Source organism: Diabrotica virgifera, chromosome 8, assembly GCF_917563875.1.
Source record: "Diabrotica virgifera virgifera chromosome 8, PGI_DIABVI_V3a".
NCBI lineage: Eukaryota > Metazoa > Arthropoda > Insecta > Coleoptera > Chrysomelidae > Diabrotica > Diabrotica virgifera.
The window spans coordinates 64,198,744-64,221,071 of record NC_065450.1 but is presented as its reverse complement, the minus strand read 5'-3'; the positions used below and the strand labels follow the sequence as shown (position 1 = coordinate 64,221,071).

The following is a 22,328-nucleotide window of genomic DNA, read 5'->3' as shown; positions in this document are numbered from 1 at the left end:
GCAAACCATGTAGACCAGAAGTTTTCAATCTGTGATACATGTACCACTGGTGGTACACATCATTATTGGCGGTGGTACACAAAACACACAAAAAATTAAAATAGTAGTACAGTAGAGCGTCGATTATCCGAACGTCGATCAACCGAACGACCGGTTATCCGAACTCCCGACTCCCGTGCCCCGCACTCGAGTACCAAGCAAGCGTTAGTAATTAACGCTTAAAATATCTTCAATTTTCTTCAATATTGTATCCAAAAATATGTTGTTACAAAGACTGCACTTTTTTGTTTAATTGCTATTTGTCATTATCAAGATAGAAATAAATATGTAGGTATATAAATATGGCTTTTATTCACTTGTGGATAAATATGTATGACTATATCAATATAGTTCGATTATCCGAACAAATCCGTTTTCCGAACACCCATGTCCCCCAATTAGTTCGGATAATCGACGCTCTACTGTACTTAGTAAGTATTGATAATACAATTTAAAAAATATAGGTGGTACCAAAAATAATAAAAATAAGTGTAGGTGGTACATCACTCAAAAAGGTTGAGAACCGCTGATCTAGACTATCTGCAAAAACTACTGTGTCATCGGCATATCTAATGTTGTTTAGACGCACTACGTTGACTAATACGCCTTCCTGTAGTTCTCCTAGCTCTTGCTCGAAAATATATTCAGAATATGTATTAAACGAACTTAGGCTCCCTGATCACCAAGGAGAACGTCATGACGGAAGAAATCAAGCGACGGATAATCCTAGCGAATAAATGCTATTTTGGACTGAGTAGACATATGAGAAGCAGACAATTAAGCCAAAAAACAAAAATAACCATATACACAACCCTTATACAACCAGTGTTGACATATGGATCGGAGACATGAACCATCTCCAAGGCAGATGAAAAGCTTCTGCTTATATTTGAACGAAGGATCCTGAGAGGAATGTTCGGTAACATTTGTGAAAATGGTATTTGGAGGAGGAAGTACAACTACGAGGTATACCACAGATATAAACATATTTGGTGGTAAAGACGTAGTATCTCTTATAAGAATAGGAAGACTAAGATGGGCAGGACATCTAGCAAGATCACATCATAACAATCCTCCTAGAAGAATCCTTATGTCACAACCTGTGGGAAGTAGAAATAGGGGTAGGCCAAAACTTAGATGGAAAGATGGTGTAGATGAGGATGGGAGAAAAATAGGCGCAGCAAACTGGCAACGGTTGGCAATGGATAGGACTGCTGACTGGCGTAATAGACTTGGGAAGGTCGAGGCTCTTTCATAGGGCTGTAGCACCATTGATGATGATGATGATGTATTAAACGGGCCGGAGTAGCTCAGGCGGTAGGATGTCTGACTTCCATGCAGGTAGGCCGGGGTTCAAAACCCAGCGCCGGCGAGAACAGCTAGACATTTTTAAACAAGTCTATAGGCCCCAGGTCGACTCAGCCTGAATAAAATGAGTACCTTGGGTAAAACCAGAGGTAATATTAGGCGGTTGAAGCGTATCACTGGCCTGTTACCTTCCTTGTATACCGTAGGCCCTAGATATAGCAGAATACCCTGTTATACTCCCAAAGCCGCGTTAGCGGTATAAAATGGGAGACTATATTATATATTAATCAACACCGGGGACAGAATGCATCCTTGCCTCACTCCTCTATCTATGGAGACTCAGCTTTCATACGTGCGATTAACTTTCAAAACCTTCTCATTTGAAAGGTAATTTTGTTTCTTTTGTAAAGGTAAAAGTTATGCAGATAACACTGTCCTGATACAGACACCAACTTACAGAAAGTCTTGGACCTATTTAATTATGCTTTTCGAGAGTTTGGTTTTCGGATTATGTACCTATTTAAAGACTTCAACTTTGTCTTATTTAAATTTGTCTCTTCTTTCCATTTTTTTTTTCTTCAATACACGCCCACGTGTAAAGTGATTTCATAGCTATGAATTGACGCAAAATAATTGGCTTTCTTGCTGTTAAACACATCGCAAAACACGTTGCTATTTTTGGTCCAATGTGAACAATTTCGACTTTCATTTGTACAATGCTTTGTCGTGTTCAAATTTTCAGTGAACAAATAAAAAACTTTTCTAAATATTTTAAATATTACACTCTTTGGCCATATTATTATGACCACCTATGAATTGTTCTAAAAATCAACTATTCCACTAAGTACCTACATGTTTAAAAATCATTTTTAAATTTAATTTGGTTGTGTAATGTTAATGTTATACATTAACTACAATATATTTAATAATAAACAGCAATAAAACATTTGAAAGTATTACATATTTATTAATTTTTTAATATTTTGTTGAATTCCTGATCTTGATCCCATAGAAAATATTTGGGAGCTTCTAAAACGAGAAATTTCCAGTGAAAATGTCACCAAAAAACTTGTTTTGATTGAAGAACTAATATATCATTGAAACCACAATGACAAATTGAAGCAAAGTGAATTTAACTGCATTCAAAGTATGCCAAGACGGGTACTAATAGCAGTAATCAAAGTAAATATGTGATATTTTCAAATGTTACATTGCTGTTTATTATTAAATATATAATAAGTATATAGCAATAAAATATTTCAAAATATCCCATATTTACATATTTTTTAATATTTTGTTGAGCCACCTTTAACTTTGATTACCGCTAGTACCCGTCTTGGCATACTTTGAATGCAGTTAAATTCACTTTGCTTTAATTTGTCATTGTTGTTGAAATGATATATTAGTTCTTCAATCAAAACAATTTTGTGTTTGACCTTTTCACTGGAAATTTCTTGTTTTAAAAGCTCCCAAATATTGTCTATGTGATTAATGTCAGGAATTTAACAAAATATTTAAAAATATATAAATATGTAATATTTTCAAATATTTTGTTGCTGTTTATTATTAAATATATTACAGTTAATGTATAACATTAACATTACATAACAAAATTCAATTTATAAACAAATTTTTAAACAATACGTACTAAGTGGAATAGTTGATTTTTATAAAAATTCCTAGGTGGTCATAATAATATGGTCAGGGACTGTAAAATAATTTTTTAATTCGACAGTACAGTTTACCCTTGCAAAACATATTCTTTTGCATTCTTTACGTAGATAAAAGACGTTAAAATAAAAGTAGACGACTGGATTTGTTTTCAATTCGAGCACCACCATTCTCCTATAAGTGTTTCGAGGTTTCACTCTCGTCAGGAAGACCTGAGGTAGCTCGAATTGAAATGAAAAGTGCTGGTTACATAAATGAATAATTGTTTATAATTTTAAAATACCAGTATCTTCGCAAAACAATTTTTGGTTATAAAAATTATTTATTTATAATCTTTCTTTGGTGCACGTTAAAAGTTACTTTTATACGGTACCAGTAGAATGTTTTTTAGTTTTATGGACCTTTATTTCGGTCGACTCTTTAAATTATTAATAATTTAACGCCGACAATGCACTATCTTAAAAACATTGGTGCATTTTTGGTGTTAAATTGTTAGTAAATTAAAAAGTCTAGTGAACCCACTCAGGAAACATACAGGTTTGGGTTATCGAGGTCAATAAAACTCAAAAAATAGTCACATAGATAGCCGGGTCAAAGTCGCGGTCAACCTTACGCTCCTTTCACACATTAATAATTTGAACGTGCGATCGCTAGAACGCACGATGACATTCCAATGGTGGCTCAAGCAATCCCATGGTATATTTCACATTATACCGAACATTCAACCGCCGTTTAATGAGAAAGGTACCATAGGATTGCTCGAGCTATGGTCATTTTCATGGGCGTTATTCAGTGCGTTACAAATAATAGGAAAAAAGGTACGTCCGTAACAATATACATTTATAACATTTATTCTAACATGACATTTTAGTTATATTTGACAGCTATCACATTTTATTTGCAATTTGGCATAAAAACAAATCAATTGTGTTTATTGCATTTATAAAATGGTACTTTCTTTGATTGGTATAGTCTTATACATTGTACAGATTATATTCGTAGATATATTACATAATTCGTAAATATTTTTTTTCGGTTATAGCGCCATCTATCGACAACTAGAATAAATGTTATAAATGTCTGTAATCACAGACGTGCCTTTTTCTGTCACATACACAGGGCTTCTTTATCCATTAGGCAATATAGGCACTTGCCTAGGGCGGCACATTATGAGAGGGCGGCAAAAATACTGTACAAAAAATATTTGTATATAAATACTATGGATCTGGGTTCTGTCATTGAAGAGTATGAAGCTCTTTCAAATTATTTTACCGCAAGGAACCCAAAAAATTGTGCCCAAATAAAACATATAAAGAAATAAGAAAGAGAAAAAAATCAATATTGGGATTTTCCCATTGATTTTAGAAAAAAATTAATTTGACGAGGGGGTCGATGCCGATGATGAACTAAACTTTTCAGCTAGTGATAAGATGAAAATCCACACATTCTATATTATAATCGACACTCTGATAAGAGACCTGAGTTGACATCTGGAATCTTATCGACTTATTTATCAACGTTTTCGTGTTATTAACTTGCCAAAATTAAGCAATGAAGAAATTATTCAAGAAGCTGAAAATCCGATACAAAATAAAGACGACCAAGATACATCATTCATACATGAATGCATTCACTTAAAGGGTCATTTGGATATCTCAATTTAATCACCAATTGACATACTTATGTTAATATTTAAAGAAGAGTTAGTGCAGTCACTGAAGGTGGATATAAGCTATTACCTCCGATTTCGTTGAACCTTCATCGATTTGCATGAAAATTGGTGAGTGGTTAGAGGATATCTCAAGGAACAAAGGTGACATGGTGTCAACTTGCGCTTTTACCCTAGGGGTGGATGCCACCCCTTCTCGGGTGTGAAAATTATTTTATTAAAAATATTTCCAGAATTCGATAGAGGGACAAATTATAAGCAACATTTGTTACATAACGTTATTAAAATAAATCAAAACTTTTTGAGTTATTAAAGATCAAAGATTTTATTTTATTTTTGTGAGAAAAATGCATGTTTTTAACCGATTTTGCATAAATAACTCACAAACTCTAAGATTTTACAAAAAAGTTAATATTACCAAAATTGAAGCCAATTAACACAGTATAGGTATAATTAACTCCGTTAATTTTTCGATATCAAGTTTGCCTAAAAACCATTTAAAAGTTAATTTTAATGGCTATTACACCACGTTGAATTTAATCTTTTAAGCCCCTTACTTTTTTTTAAATAAAAGGTTAAATGGCCCCGGTTACATAGTTCTCGCAGCAAAATTTAAGATTTAAATGTTTCTATTTCGGTTAGTTTTTACCCTACAGAAATAGTAAAAAGGTAAAATATTTGATACAGAAAAAACTAAAATTTGGTTATGCATATAATATCACTTTTTACGTACATTGAATATTTTTGGAGTTATTATCAAAAGAAAATGAAAACTGCGATAATTTTAGAAATTCTGATTTTTTAAAATTATATCTTTTTTCAAAAATATGCATTATAAACCGGTCAAAATTGTTTAAATCATTACTTATGCTAATATAAAGAAATTCTTCTAACAATTACTATAAATTTTAATTTTTGTGGAAATGGCGTATGTTTTATTTTTCACTTTTTCCTAAAAAGGGTCCTCGTATTTTCATCATAACTGGCTTGATTGTGATGCTATTAACTTCTACTGGAGCTCATTTGATAGGTACTCCGAAATACTTTGACAAAAGTGCTTAACAGATACCTATATTTTATAAAATGCATCGTTTTTCCGTTATTTAAGCTTGAATACTTAGATTTGAGTACTCGTCGAAAAAAATATACATTCAATTACCAATAACTCACTTTGAATTACCATTAGTTTAGTTCTTTAAGTGAGGACTGTATTCAGCTTTTTATTATCTTCAATTTTGGTAATAATAACTTTTTTGTAAAAGCTTACAGTTTTTGATTTATACGTGAAAAACAGCTTTAAAACATGCATTTTTTTACAAAAAATAAAATCTTTGATCTTTAATAACTTTTGCTTAGAATTTGTCTCTCTATCGATTTATGGTATTTAAAAAATAATAATTTTCACCCCTGAGAAGGGGTGGCATCAACCACCTCCGTAAAAGCGCAAGTTGGCATCATGATACCTCCCCGAGGTATCCTCTAACTACTCACCAATTTTCATGAAAATCGATGGAGGTTCAACGAAATCGGAGGTGAAAACCTTCAGTGACTGCACAAAGTGGACTGAAAGATATTTTCCCTAATTTTGACTTTGCTTTGCACATTTATTTGTGCATCCCAGTTGCCAACGTGTCCGCTGAAAGGTCATTTTCGAAAATGTCAAGAATAAAAAATATTTTCCCATCAAATATGAAGCAAGAACGTGTTAACAATTTGTCGATTTTGTCAAGTAAAATTTTTTTTTTTTTGAAAAGATGTCTGATGTGATCGAACTGGAATGACAATTTTTTCTATTATAAGTATACAAACATCGTAGTTTAAATCCATTTTTAGTGTATTCTTATTTAAATAAAAAGTTCTAAATTTTTTTTGCAAGAATGGTACAGGTTTAAATGGCGGCTAATAGAGAATTGCCTAGGGCGTCAATTGACCTAAACGCGGCTGTGCACATACAATTTAATGCTTTAGAAAGAAATCGAAAAACTGTGACGCACTGAAAGATGCCTATGAGAAAAATAATATTGTAATGTCATTGTGCGTTCCAAAGATCGCACGTTCAAACGAAACGTGTGAAACGACAGTTAGGATTACCAAATTAATATTATCCATGGTCTATTTTGTCTACATAAATTTGTTGACGGGTCTCTTTCCTGTTCGATTAAAATTCTATATGTATAATTTTAATTTATATTGTGATATTTATAGCCTAATATCAATGATATAAATAACAGAAAATCTTAGTTATTGGTAAACAAAATATAACGTAATACATTAAGTAATTGATAAGCTACACGCTGACACGTGATTCCTTTTTTATTGTTAAAAGTTTAAATTCCAAGTTTAAAATGTTTTTGTTAGACTGTTGGTTGCTTATTCAATAACAACGGGTGTACTAAGTTAGGTAAACGTATACAGGGTGTTTCATTAATAATTGTCCATATAGTAACTGGAGAAACCTTAGCACAAAACCTAAAACACTTAAATAAAATGTGGTTCCTTACTGAGTTACAGGGTGTTTTATCTAAAAATTTAAAAACTATTTTTGCTCAGCATTTTAAAACTATTACACGTATCCTTTTCATACTTGGCAGGAAGTGTAGGTACTGTACAAACTACTTAATTATGTTAAACAAACGTTTCTGTCGAAAGTGAATGGTTGACCCTTTCCAAATTCTACGCCACTGGCGGAATTGCTGTTTTAGTTCAATTTTTGGATTCTCCAATACTTTCTATGAAAATAATATAGTCTTCGAGATATTTGAAGTTAAAAATGAAACGACGTTATTTTGATTAATGTATTGTGTCGCTTCATTTTTATTTTCAAATATCTCGAAAACTTATCATTTTATCGTTACGAATTAAGAGTATATTATTTACATAGAAGTATTAAAAAATCAAAAAATTACACTAAAATAGCAATTTTGTCAGTGGCGTAGAATTTGGGAAGGGTCAACCAGCCACTATCCCCTGTCGTACGCCTCTGGTAGTAGCTAGAAACGTTTATTTATCTTAATTTAGTAGGGTGTACACAGTGTACAGTACCTACACTTTCTGCCAAGTATGATAAGGATACGCCCAATAGTTTTAAAGTACTGGGTACAAATAATTTTTAAATTTTAATCATATGAATCATATCATAAATTAATCAAAATAACTGTGCCGTTTCATATTTAACTTCAAATATCTCGAAAACTAATTTTTTATCGTTACCAATGAGGAGTATATTATTTACGTAGAAAGTATTGGAGAATCTAAAAATGGCACTAAAATAGTAATTCCTCCAATGGCGTAGAATTTGAGAAGGGTCAACCATTCACTATCCCCTGTCGTACGCCTCTGGTAGTAGCTAGAAACGTTTGTTTATAATAATTTAGTAGGGTGTATAGTAGTCGCACTTTCTGCCAAGTATGAAAAGGGTACGTCAAATAGTTTTAAAATTCTGAGCAAAAATAGTTTTTAAATTTTTACATAAAACCCTGTAACTCAGTAAGGAACCACATTCTATTCAAGTGAAACAATTAGTGAAACAAGTGACAATTTTAATGAAACACCCTGTATAAAAAATGACCATATCAGCAAATAATTTGAAGTAAATGGTACAAAAGTCAGAGATTATAGAGAATTCAAAATTTATAAAGCAATGTCATTTGTTTTTCTTTAAACATGAGAAGTGATGGAAAAATTCCACGGCTAATGTTTAAAAACTTACTTAAAAAAAATTTATGTTAAGAAAATTACATGAAGAATAATCAAAATGGAACCCTACAATATACTTGGGCGTCACTCCTACATCAACCGGAAAAAGCAACAAAAATATAACCACTTATTGACGTGGAAACAGGGGGAGCTAAAGAAAAAAAAATTGAAAATCTTAAAAAAATATATGATTGAGCATCTTTACATCAAAGGAAACTGGTACATGTAGCATAAATGCACTCGTAGATATTGTTCGTCAGCTATAACTTTTCCCATGCGTCACGATTCATTTTCAAACAAATTAAGTCAAAACAGAAAGTGAAACGTACGCCGATGTGTGTAGTATACATATATAGTAGACAGTAGTATACAAAATGTATATACACATCGACGTTCGTTTCACTTTATGTTTTGACTTAATTTGTTTGAAAATGAATCGTGACGCATGAGAAAAGTTATAGCGGACGAACAGTATTACAAATTCATCACCGCGCAATAAAACCATGATTAAGAAATAGACCTATAATAGACCTTTGAAATATAGTACAGCAACGGTGTAACCAAGATGATCCTAAGGGGGGGTTACAACTACTTGATGGTCTCTGGGGGGTATGGAATATTAATGGTGTTAGGCGTATTATAGAGCTCAAAGTACATCCAAATGGGGGGTTATAACCTCCTGGTTATGCCTATGTAGTAATGTAGTACGGGATCTGAATCTAGATCGACCTTCACCCATCTATTTACTTTGTAATATTAAATTTCAAAATATGTTCACAACTATCCTTAAAAGGGGGCGTAGGGTTAGAAATCAACATCTCAAGCACATTTTTGTGACGTTTTTTAAAAGTATGGTAGAATTATTTTATTGTATTACATAAGCATATTCAGTACAATTCAAAGAATATTCAGGAAAAAAATTCAAGGAAAGCTGTTGAAAAATAAGACGCAAATTTTTAAACACACCTCAAAAACAATTGATTTTGCGGTGATTTTGATCACGTGAGACAAAAAATTGAAAAAGATAGATTAAGAGTATTAAAACATATTCCGGTGTGAATCACTTTACGATTTGACAGAAAAAAAAAAGAAAGTGAAAAAAAGTTGACAATACTTTAAACGTGTTTGTCTTAAAACTGTTTTTTTTTCAAAGGCGGAGGACATTGTAACTGAAAAACTACTAGACCGATCCCCCTGAAATTTTGCATATATTTTTTTAGACATTTCGTGAGGCAACGCTGTTGAGATATTTTTTGTTTTGTACTTATTTTTTGTTTAACAACGATAAATATGCTGATTTTCGCTCTTTTTGCAAAAAACTTCGTTATTTTGACTAATACTGAGTGATATCAAAAAGTCAAAAATCATTAAAACTAAAAGAACCCGACAGCGTTAGTAGGCACAGCTGAACCGATTTTCATGATTTTTGATTTGCTGGATTTGTCTACACTCGGAATAGCAGAACAATAATTATTTAAAATAATTTAAAAACATAAACATTAAATATATAAGTATGAATAATTATTACTGTTATCTACAGATATAAAACAAAGTCCCTTTAAATATTTAAAAACCAATTTTTTTGTTTATAAAATAATATAAATTGTTAAAAACTTTAATAATAAACTCTTAAATATTTGAAATAAAAACAAGATAGTTAAAATAGTTCATTATCACAAGATATTTATTTATTTTAGTTTTAACACAATAAAGTTTCAAAAATTGTTAGCAGATAACATACATAATATTAGTGTTTTTATTTAAATTGTAATCTCTGTATAATTTCTTGTTTAAAATATGTACAGTACAAGCTGTTTAAATGATGAAAAGTACAAGTATGTACATTTATGTCAAGTAAAATTACACAAATTTTAAAATAATTTGTGAAAAAAAAATATAAATAAGTGCCCTATATACAGTGTGAGGCAGATAAAGGGCCAATTAGGAATAACTCGAGAACTAAAGGTAACTGAATCATGAAAATTGGAATGAAGGGGTTTTGAAGAGTGAACTATTTAATAAAAATATTTTTATCTATTTGCTCCTTCCGATTATACCGGAAGTTGCTTATAACTTCGTTTTTTTTAACAGGACACCCTGTATATTTTTACATTTTTGAATTCTCCTCGATGTTTTCTTTCTTGATATGAGGTTTTGTAAAAGATATTATACAGGGTAGTATAAAAAATACGTTTTTTGAAGTTATACTTCTTTAGGTGCGATTGGGATTGAGGGTGAATTTATATTGATCTGCGCGCATGCGCACACCGACAGTATGGTATTAGTCGTTATACGGGCTCTGATTGGGTGTTGAAATGATCTGTCAATAACAAATAATTGTTCAATATGAAGGTAAACAAATGTATAATATATTAGTTTTATTGTTGTGAGGACAGAAACAAAAAAGTTTATAATTGTAGTGACATTTAAATAGTTTTTAAAAGCAACAGGTACGTAATAATTGTAAATGTATCATAGGTACCTACCTATTTGAACCTACCAAAATACATAGTATGTAATACTTTTATTTACATAATTTGATTAACATCAAAATTTCTATCAATGTTCACCTAATATATTGTTTTCTTACTCTATGTTTTGTTGTATTTTTTCAATTCTAAATCATTTCAATTCAAAATCAAAATAATTTAATTTAATTCAAAAATGTCAAAAGCTTAATCCCTTTAGTTAGTCGATCTTCGCACATAATGACACATTGCCTCCGTGGCGAAGCGTTTAAGGCGAATGAACCCCAATATACCAACCGCGCTGATAGCTGGTTCGAATCCCAATAAAAACTTTTATTTTTTTATTTTTTTTTATACATTTTATGATTGTAAGTAAATTTATTATATAATTTTATTTTCAGAAAATACGTATTTAGTTAAAAAAAATTCCGATAATTAATGTTCAGAAATCATTTGTGGCATTTTTAATGTGTTTGTGTGTGTTTTATTCTTTTATTATTTTAATTTTTGGCACTGTTTTAATAAAAATGTTTGAGAAGTAGTAAGTATAAATTAGTTTAATATTTAAATAAAATATAAATAAAAAGTATATTAATTTCGTTTAAATCATATAATAGAAGTATAACTTCTTACGTGCGTACAAAGTACACACACATTCTTTTTTTTATTAATTTCGTAGCAACATTCACATCCTGTAGAATCATTTGAACATAAGAGTTTTTGATGTCAAACCAGTACAATTCTACAGGGTGTGAATGTTGCTACGAAATTAATAAAAAAAAACGTAATTATCTTTTAAACTACCCTATATAATATTACAAAACCTCATATTTTAAGAAAGAAGACATCGAGGAGAATCCAAAATTGTAAAAATATATAGGGTGTCCTATTTTAAAAAACGAAGTCATAAGCAAATTCCAGTATAACCAGAAATAGGAAATAGATGAAAATAGTTGACTCTTCAAAACTCCTTCATTCCAATTTTTATGATTCATTTACCTTTAGTTCTCGAGATATTTCTAATTGGCCCTTTATCTGCCTCACCCTGTATAATTCTAACTAGATTTAAAGAAAAACTATTGTTCTTACTTACCTGGGACTCTGGTTGATCAATGTGGGAGTATAAGACTTTTTCAGAAAGAGTTAATGGTCTTCCTAACCTCTTCTTGACTACCCCAAGAGTTTTGTTTAATTTCTCGTATGGAATTGGATCAGTATCCAATTTGCTCATCGCAACCTTAGCTGCAGCAGCAGCCAGGGGTGAAACGTGAAAACATCTTGATTGGATCTCACTGAACATGAGACTTTTGGAGTTACTCGTCTGTAAAAAAGATAATGCATTTTGTTACAGAAATAGAAATAATTTAAAGAAAGTAAGAAAGGAAGGAAGTTATATCTGTCATACAGTGGCGGATCCAGAAAATTTTTTTGTGGGGGTCATGGATCTTTATGGCCATTTAATTACATTTCTCTAATGCAAGTCTTACCACCCCTAGGATAAGTGGGTTTTCAATTATTTTTTGGATGGGCCTAATTTTTTTTTGTTTGGCAGCTTTTTTTAGGATTATTGAATTTATATTTATTTTCGTTAGGGGAGGGGTCATGACCCCGCGACACCCACCCCCATTCTGGATCCACCACTGCTCTCATATATCTGAATATGTATATACCTACTGCTTAATTCTTATGATATCTAAAAACTACTTAGGAGATTATTAGCAGTTCTTATTCTATAATCTTAAGAGGCTAAAGTAGCGATCAACAGGTAGCAACAAACGCGGTCCAAGATTGCGGATGTAATTTTGAATATTTTGTCGAGGGACATCTCTTTCATGGGACATCTAGTGTACCTCGTTATAAGCAAAACCTCTTAATATCCGTGTTCGTTATAGAGAGAGTCCACTGTAATAAGTTTAATAAAATAAGTTAAGCTACTGGATATGGCACCCAAATATAGGTGAAAAATACTACTTGTACATAGGGGTACTGTAATTTCTTAGTAATTGATTAAGAAATTTTTCTAGTGAATAATATGGTCTTTCATATAAATAGGCTTTTGTCAGTTTATGGAATTTGGGGAAAAATGATGCAGATTTAAGTTGTAGAGGGAGATGGTTGTATATTTTTTTTGCGAAATATAATATAGATTTCTATACTAACTCAGAGGACGGGATCAGTAAATAGACAGCAAAGGTAGAATTTCTGGTGAAATAATCATGATTAGGTCTTTCTGAAAAGACATGCTTGTCATAATCACTGTGTCATCTGCATTTTATCTTTTTAATAGTTCTTCCATTAATTATTATTCCTTCACTTGCAGATAGTAATACCGGATTTATACTCAGCCCTGTTCGGCAGGGAATTGGACAGGGAAGTGGGCAGCGTGAATGTGTAAATAGCTCACTCGCGCTGCTGCTCGTCATGCTATTGCTATTGCACCTACATACCCCAAGAGTCGGTCTTCTGTGGCGGAAGTCAAAGGGAAGCAGCGCGAGGACGAGTGGGTATTCACATTCAACTACTCTCTCTCTCTCACTTGCCGCCGGCAAAGCGTCAAGTGAGTAAGGGAGCAAGACGATGCTGTCATCACCTTCCTTTCTTGTGAGTCATTCGGTAATGAGTTGTGAAGACATTGACGAGGAACGGCGAGGAACTGATGTAAACACCTCACTCGCATCGATATCGTATTTCGGGCAATATTTCCGTCAACGACAGCAGCAGTGGCAATAGCTGAGTATAAATCCGGCATAATGCTTCTTCAAAAATGGATTAACTATACAGGGTGAGTCATGAGGAACTGTACATACTCCTACCTCGTATAGAGGCCCCTATGGGGAATAACAAATGACCATTAAAAAGTGTCTGCTCCCATTGTTTAATAATATGCAGGGCGAGTTTCGCATTTTGACAGAAATTTGTATTCGTCATAATTTTTGAACGGTCAGATCGATGTGTCTCTTATTTTGGTCAATCATTACACTATTACCACCTAATCAACTGATTAGTGATGTTGGTAATAGTTACTTTCGAGTATTCGTTACAAATCGTTACTTTTGTATAAAGTAATCATTTACAGTATTCGTTACTTTGATTACTATGATTACTTTTGTATTTGAGTACCGGTAATCATATCGAAAATCGTATTTCTCAGCAGGTAGGTATTTTGTATAAAGTAATCATTTACAGTAGTCGTTACTTTGATTACTATGATTACTTTTGTATTTGAGTACCGGTAATCATATCGAGAATCGTATTTTTCAGTAGGTAGGTATTTTGTATAGGTATTCGGATATAACAACGACCTTCACCGATCTGTTTAAGAGATAAAAATGATTTCATATTTGATTACTATGATTACTTTTGTTACTTTTTTATTTGAGTACCGGTAATCATATCGAGAATCGTATTTCTCAGTAGATAGGTATTTTGTATAGGGATTCCGATATAATAACGACCTTCAAGAAGTACGAAGTAATCAGAGTAATCAAAGTAATCAAATTAGATACAATAGTCGTTACTCGCTCTGATACGATTGGTACGAAGTAATCAGCGTAATCAAAGTAATCAAAGTAGATACAATAGTTGTTACTCGCTCTGATACGATTGGTACGAGGTAACGAAGTAATCAGAGTAATCAAAGTAGATACAATAGTCGTTACTCGCTCTGATACGATTGGTACGAAGTAACGAAGTAATCAGAGTAATCAAAGTAACGATTTGCGTCTCTGTATAGTAATCGTTACTTTCGGTATTCGTAAGTAACGAGTACTTTGTAACGAATAGTTACTTTTTCAACATCACTACAACTGATTTATTCAAACTAGAAAAAAATCAGGTCCGGCTTCAAAAAAATTAGTTCGTTTGGGTCTTAGAAAAAATTTCACCCTGTATAAGCTTTTTAAAAACTATAATATGAATTTTACAAATTAAGACAAATAGGCAATTAAAATGACATATTTATTTTTTCCCCACACGATTACTTAATTTTTTATAAAAAAATCAAATTTGAGTATGAATTAAAAGTTTGGTAAAGTGAACCATAGATTAAAAAAAAATAACTTTTATTACAAAAATTAATTTTTTTTGAACAAATATTTAAATTATGTTACCACCCAATCAACTGATTTATACAAACTAGAAAAAAATCAGGCCCGGATTTAAAAAATTAGTTCGTTTTGGTCTTAGAAAAAATTTCACCCTGTATACGTTTTTTGAAAACTCTAATATGAATCCTACACATTAGACAAATAGGCAATTAAAATGGCATATTTATTTTTTTCCCCACACGATTACTTAATTTTTTATAAAAAAATCAAATTTGACTATGAATAATTAAAAGTTTGGTAAAGTGAACCATATTTACTAGAAACCAGATTTTAAAAAATTTACATTTATTACAAAAATTAACTTTTTTTTTTTAACAAATATTTAATTTATGTTACCACCCAATCAACTGATTTATTCAAACTAGAAAAAAATCAGACCCGGATTTAAAAAATTAGTTCGTTTTGGTCTTGGAAAAAAATCACCCTGTATACGCTTTTTGAAAACTCTAGTATAAATTTTACAAATTAGACAAATGGGCAATTAAGATGGCGTATTTATTTTTTTCCCCACACGATCATTTAATTTTTTATTAAAAAATCAATTTTGTCAAAAATCGGAATTTTACCATAAAAATAAAAAAAAATTAAACAACGTTTTTCTTAAAATTAAAAGCTTCACCATTTTTTTTTTTCTATACCACGTCTAGATCTAAAGCCCATAACACTTCTCTTTGGACTCTAGTTTAACATAGACGTGATCAAATAGATAAATTTTAAATTTTTTCACTTAATTTTTGCGATTTAACTTTGCAAAATTCACGAATCTGCACCTTTTATTTTTTTAAATTCATAACTTTTATGAGAAGAAGACGGAAAGTCTACAACAATTTTCATAGTCTTCACAATGGTAAGAGATATGTGCTGTAAAAGTTCAGAAAAAAAATATTAAAATGGAACAGAGTTGTAGCGAGTTAAACCGTGATTTCACTTTTTTTTTTCATTTTTAGGTTAAAATTCCGATGATGACAAATTTGATTTTTTAATAAAAAATTAAGTAATCGTGTGGAGAAAAAAATAAATACGCCATTTTAATTGCCTATTTGTCTAATTTGTAAAATTCATATTAGAGTTTTCAGAAAGAGTATACAGGGTGAAATTTTTCTAAGAACAAAACGAACTAATTTTTTAAATCCGGACCTGATTCTTTTCTAGTTTGAATAAATCAGTTGATTGCGTGGTAACGTAAATTAAATATTTGTTAAAAAAATGAATTTTTGTAATAAAAGTTAATTTTTTAAAATCTATGGTTCACTTTAGCAAACTTTTAATTCTTACTCAAATTTGATTTTTGTTAAAAAAAGTAAGTAATAGTGTGGGAAAAAAAATAAATATGTCATTTTAATTGTTTATTTGTCTAATTTGTAAAATTCTTATTATAGTTTTCAAAAAGCGTATACAGGGTGAAATTTTTTCTAAGACCCAAACGAACTAATTTTTTTGAAGCCGGACCTGATTTTTTTCTAGTTTGAATAAATCAGTTGATTAGGTGGTAATAGTATAGCGATTGACCAAAATAAGAGACACATCGATCTGACCGTTCAAAAATTATGACGAATACAAATTTCTGTCAAAATGCGAAACTCGCCATATATATTATTAAACAATGGGAGCAGACACTTTTTAATGGTCATTTGTTATTCCCCATAGGAGCCTCTACACGAGGTAGGAGTATGTACAGTTCCTCATGACTCACCCTGTATATACACTGAATAGTAGTAATGTATCTCCTGATTTCAATTTCTGAACTGGGTTCATTATCTATTGGCTTTGATATTATTGATAAGTCCCTTTTGTCTATGTTTTTTGTCTTTAGAATTTGAACTAATTGTTCATGTCTCACTTTGCCAAATGCTTTTTCAAAATCAATGTAACAAAGGTAATATAATCTCAAAATACTGATATCTATGAACTTGGTATAACTTTGTTATTTTGGTATTTAATTAGTATATTCTTTAATTATTTATATCTAAGCATCACACTATTCAGCTACGGAAAGCTTGACACAGAAATGGAAGATAAAGTGAATAGAGAAAACAGAGCAGCAGGTTGCCTGAACGGCACAATATGGAGAAATAAAAATATAGGAAATAAATGAAAGGTAGAATTTACAAAACAGTTATCAGGCCGATAATAATATCATACACAGCAGAAACACTGAGTTACGCAGAGAGGACAAAAAGATTGCTCAAAACAGCATAGATGAAAATCCTTCGAACAATCGATGGTAAGACTCTATGCGACAGAGCTAGAAGTACAGATATTCGACGGAGATGCAAGATGGATAACATTAATAACTGGGTAAGAAACAGAAGAGTAGAATGAAATGACAACACAAGAGAGTAAGAGTGAGAGATGGTTCCCCAATAGGGCTTTTCACTGTCATTTGTTTCGAGCTTCTGACATGTGTTGTATAATATTAAGATATCTACGTCATACGTCTTTGGTTTGTATCATAATCATATATACCAATAATGTATGAAGTAGATATATTAGATGATACATGACAGAAGCTCAAAACAAATGACAATCGATAAAAAGCCCTATAGGAAGACAATCAATAAGACCATGAAAACGACGGAACAATTTCCTGGAGGCAGATTGAAAAAACACACGGTCATGTCTATACAAAAAAGTAGAAGAATATTCTATATCATTTATTATTTATTGACGGACCGAAGTCCATTAGTACATGATACAATTAAAATGTCACACAAATTAGAAAAACAATTCAAAATAAGATCTAAGTAGTACGCACAAAATTGGTAAATACATACTAAACAATAATAAAAAAAAATAAAAATACTTGCTCTCATTTAACAATTAAGAGCTAGTCCTATAATATAAAGTAAAAAATCTAAATATCTAAAACATTTTGCAATTGACAAATACCTACAACTTATCTTAGAACAAAGACAATACCAGTAATTGACAAATCAGTCATGAAATTAGAACATTAAGTTAAATATAAATGTAATTGTGTGGAAAACGCAGTAAAGTCGTTCATAAAGAAATCAATATGTGGAGATAATGTGTTTGCTAATTTAATAGTTTTACAGAGATAGGAACTTGAACCATAGCTTGTACGGTTAATGACTTCATGGAAGGTGGTCACAGAACGGGTGGTTCTTGAAGGTACACGTAGACCAATTTTATTTAAGAGTGAGATACAGAATTTATAACCATGAATTAAGTTATATGAGAAGCAAAGATCTTTATGTTGACGACGACTCTGTAATGAGTCAAGTCGAATAATTTGCAGTAAAGACTCATAACTTTGACCAGTGAGATGCATCTTATAAGCATAATAACGTAAGAATTTACACTGAACTTGTTCGATTTTATTAATATGACAATTATATTGAGAACTATTTTAAATGGGAAATAAGCCACAATTTTACCAAAAAAATGAATTTATTAACTTATTTCCCATTTAAAATAGTTAAATATAAAAATGCCACAAGGAAATAGCTTCAGAACAACATTAAATTATATTGAGGTGACCAAACACATGATGCATAATCTAAATGTGGTCTAACCAAAGAACAATAAAGAAGTTTTAAAGAAAGACCAGTCGTAAAGTCTTAGCTACATCTTTTAACAAAGCTAAGCATCTTTAATGACTTAGAAACCATGCTATTAATGTGTAGGTTGAAATTCAAGTTAGTGTCAAGGATAACACCCAGATCTATAACTGAGTCAACTAATTGTAACCTAGTGTCCCGTATATAGTAAGAATTATTCTCAAAGTTTCTTAGTCGAGTAAAAGTTATGGCATGGCATTTGTTTGCATTTAAGTCCATACCATTAAGTGAGCACCATTCCACAAGACCATTAAGATCTGATTGATTAAGACCATCAGCAAATAAAAGAAATTGAGCAAAATTGAAACTTTTATTTATGTCGTTTATAAATAAATTAAAAAGGATAGGTCCAAAGTGGGAGCCTTGAGGTACCCCTGATTTAACTATAATTTCATTAGAGAAATAATTCTTAATACGAACTATCTGCCTTCTATCTAATAGATAATTTCGAATCCAACTAAGCAGAGGATCAGAGAAACCTAACTGTTCGATCTTATGTAACAATAACATATGGTTGACCCTATCGAATGCCTTGGAAAAATCTGTATAAATCGCATCTACCTGTTGTTTGCTTTCCAATGCTTCATTTAAGAAATAGGTATAATTTAACAAGTTCATTTCAGTTGATCTCCCCATAACAAAACCATACTATTCAATGATTACATTTTGTATAGTAGGCTTAATTTTGTCACATATTAAACTCTCGAACAGTTTAGGTATAGTATTAAGGATACTAATAGGTCTGTAGCTCTGAACCCTGCTGATATCACCATTCTTGAATATCGGTAATATAAAACTAACTTTCCAAACGGGAGGGAATTCACTCGTTTGTAATGATTTTTGAAAAATAAAAAATAAGGGACTAGCAAGATTAAAACTATAGTATTTCAGTAACTTGGGTGGGATTCCATCAGGCCCTGGACCCTTATGTATGTTTAGCTGGGATAATTTGGTATATACCTCTGAAATAGATAAGTCACAACCAGTAATTTTGAAACTAGTGTTAGCCCTTGCACTATTTGGAATAGGACATTCGTCCTCACTATACACTGCAGCAAAGTACTGAGCAAACATCTTGGCTATGGTAGGACCATCGGAACTGGTTTGGCCATTATTGTTTAAAGTGTTCAGAATGCTATTATTGTTCCTTTTAGAATTTACGAACCTCCAGAAGCTTTTAATGTTACTGGGAAGTGTATGTTCAACGTTTGCTACAAATTGATTGTATGCTTGACCTGATAAGGACTTGCATATCAACCTTAATCTAGAAAATTCATTATAGTCTTGAGGTAACCTGGTCACTTTAAATTTCTTATGAGCTTTCTTTTTAGCAATGATGCAGTTTCTTAACTCTCGGGTATACCATTTAGGAAAATTCATATATTCTTCTTGTTTCCATTTTATTAAATTTTAGGTCCAGTATTTTTTCCTTTTGGGATAAACAGATAATATAAGTAGTCCAGAGAATATTGTGACCTGTCATCTAGAGAATGTTATTTGCAAATTACTTTTTTTATTATTTATTTCCAATGTTTAAAATAAAGTAGGCTCAGATTTCATTTAGGTATCTCTTTTATTTGAAATATCTCGCCTTCTTGATGTTAAATTCATTGATTTTAAAGTCTAAAGTTATCAATAGAAATAAGTTAAATAACAATCCGCAAATTAATATTCTTGTCTATTTTATTGACTTCAAAAAAAATTAAGAGCTGCAAAAGTTATCTAATATTTGAACTATTGAGTGCGAATCCTATTTTAAATAGATGGACAAGTTACATAATCAAAATCTTTTTCAAAAAGTCGTTCGGCATAAATAAACGGAAAGACAATAAATGTACACGGTGATCTAGAAATAAGGAATATGATACCTAATTCGTATGTAATAATTAATCGAGACGTAATTTTTTTTATAAATCAAAAATACTCACTCGACTTATAATTCGAATACAGGAGGCCATGGTTATATATTCACGACGAACTTTTTTTATAAAAATACAAAATTTGAACTTTCCACTGCTCGGGCCTCTCTAGCCGCGATCAAGTGGTTTGAATTGCTGATAATCACTTAATAAATAACCTCCAATTTTTTTTGGAATTTGCCCGATTTTGCAAACTGCGCTGTGGCGATTGTATAGATGGCGCTGCATGCGCAAACGTCTGAAATCATAAGGTGTCCGAAAATATTTTAATCGATTCATAGCACAGTCGATTTTGAAGACAGCTTTTATTCAAATCGAATAGTTGGTAATACACATAGATTCAAAAGTTATGCGTCGCCTAAAATTACAGTGGAATCTCGATAAGTCGGATTAATCGGGACCGCGGCCGATCCGGGTTATCGAAAATCCGGGTTAGCCGGAGAATATGGTAAAAATTATGGTAGGAGAGCCCAAGCGGGGGTTTTTGCAGTTACTCGAGCGCTTCAGATTATCATATGGTGAGAAACCTGGTACCCTGCAGATGTACCTCTACCATATATTGGCTCTTAAAACACAGGGGAGTTTGTTAAGGGGGGCCCGAAAAAAAAATATATCCTTACAAAACTCGAAATTGTCAGATTAAGATAAGGTAAGATAAGTACATGCAAGAGAGTGTATATTTCAAAAATCTGACGATTTGGGCCGGGCGTAAGGAAATGGGTGAGTTCCAAAGTTTCACAAGAAAAAAGCGAATATTTCGCGAAATGAATGACATATCAAAAAACTAAAAAATATTTGCTCAATACTTTTTAAAAATCTATCGAATGATACCAAACACGACTTCCCACGGAGGAGGGTGGGGGTAAATTTAATATTTTAAATACGAATCCCGCGATATTTCGCGAAATGAACATCAAATCGAAAAACTGTAAAATACACTTATTCAATATTTTTAAAAATCTATCGAATGGCACCAAACACGGCCCCCCACGGGAGTGGGGTGGGGGTTACTTTAAAATCTTAAATAGGAGCACCCATTTTTAATGCAGATTTGGACTCCTTACGTAAAAATAAGTAACTTTTTTTCGATACATTTTTCGAATTATGGATAGATGGCGTTATAATCGGAAAAAACGATTGTTGGAAATGAAAAATTAAATTAAAAAATGGCAAGCGCCCACTAAAATGGAAAACTTTCCTTAACTTTTTTTGGTTTTAGGACCTACTCTTCACAACCCAATAGGTTCCCATAACGCTCGAGTGACTGTACATTTAGCATACTTTGCTCCCCTACTATTAGTAAAATACATATAAATAATGAACAAATACACATTATAATTGCAAAAACTTAAAATACATATGCACAGTACATCTAAATTACGTACAGTTGTATACAGTATTGTTTATTGCTTGGTAAAAAGCCCTGTCAAAATGAAAAATTTTTTGTTTTGTCTGATGAAAATCTGTCCGGGTTAGCCGGACTTCCGGGTTATCGGGGGCCGACTTATCGGGGTTCCACTGTATGCTCATTTTATAGTTGATTTTTTCGTGAACCGATTATTAACAAATTCTGCTAATGTTTTTTTATTATTTTAGATTTTTCTTTGGTGTTTACACCGTTGGGCAATGGTTTACTTAAACTTCTTTTTTGAAATTACACCGGGTGGATGAAAAGAAATGTTTTTCTTGTTAAGTTTGACACTCTATAAGGGCCGGTACTTTATGTAACTTTCTGTCCCGAATAAACCCTGGTTAGAGGAATTTTGTCATGTAAAATTCCGCTAACCGAGGTTTAATCGGGAAAGTTGCATAAAGTACCGGCCCTAAGGAGACCCAAAGGAGACCCATTGTTTAATCTCAAACATTCAATT

General features: G+C 31.8%; 1 protein-coding gene across 1 annotated transcript in view; it reads right to left on the bottom strand.

Moving 5' to 3' along the window:
* LOC126890602 (probable aconitate hydratase, mitochondrial) overlaps positions 1-20,694 on the bottom strand; it is an 80,824-nt gene extending 60,130 nt beyond the window's left edge. The window contains exons 1-2 of the mRNA XM_050659674.1: positions 20,467-20,694; positions 11,945-12,172 (exon numbers count right to left, since the gene is read on the bottom strand). Coding sequence (XP_050515631.1) covers positions 11,945-12,172; positions 20,467-20,496 — 258 coding nt within the window. The 5' untranslated portion in view covers positions 20,497-20,694. The remainder of the gene's footprint in view (positions 1-11,944; positions 12,173-20,466) is intronic.
* Positions 20,695-22,328: the final 1,634 nt, after the last annotated feature.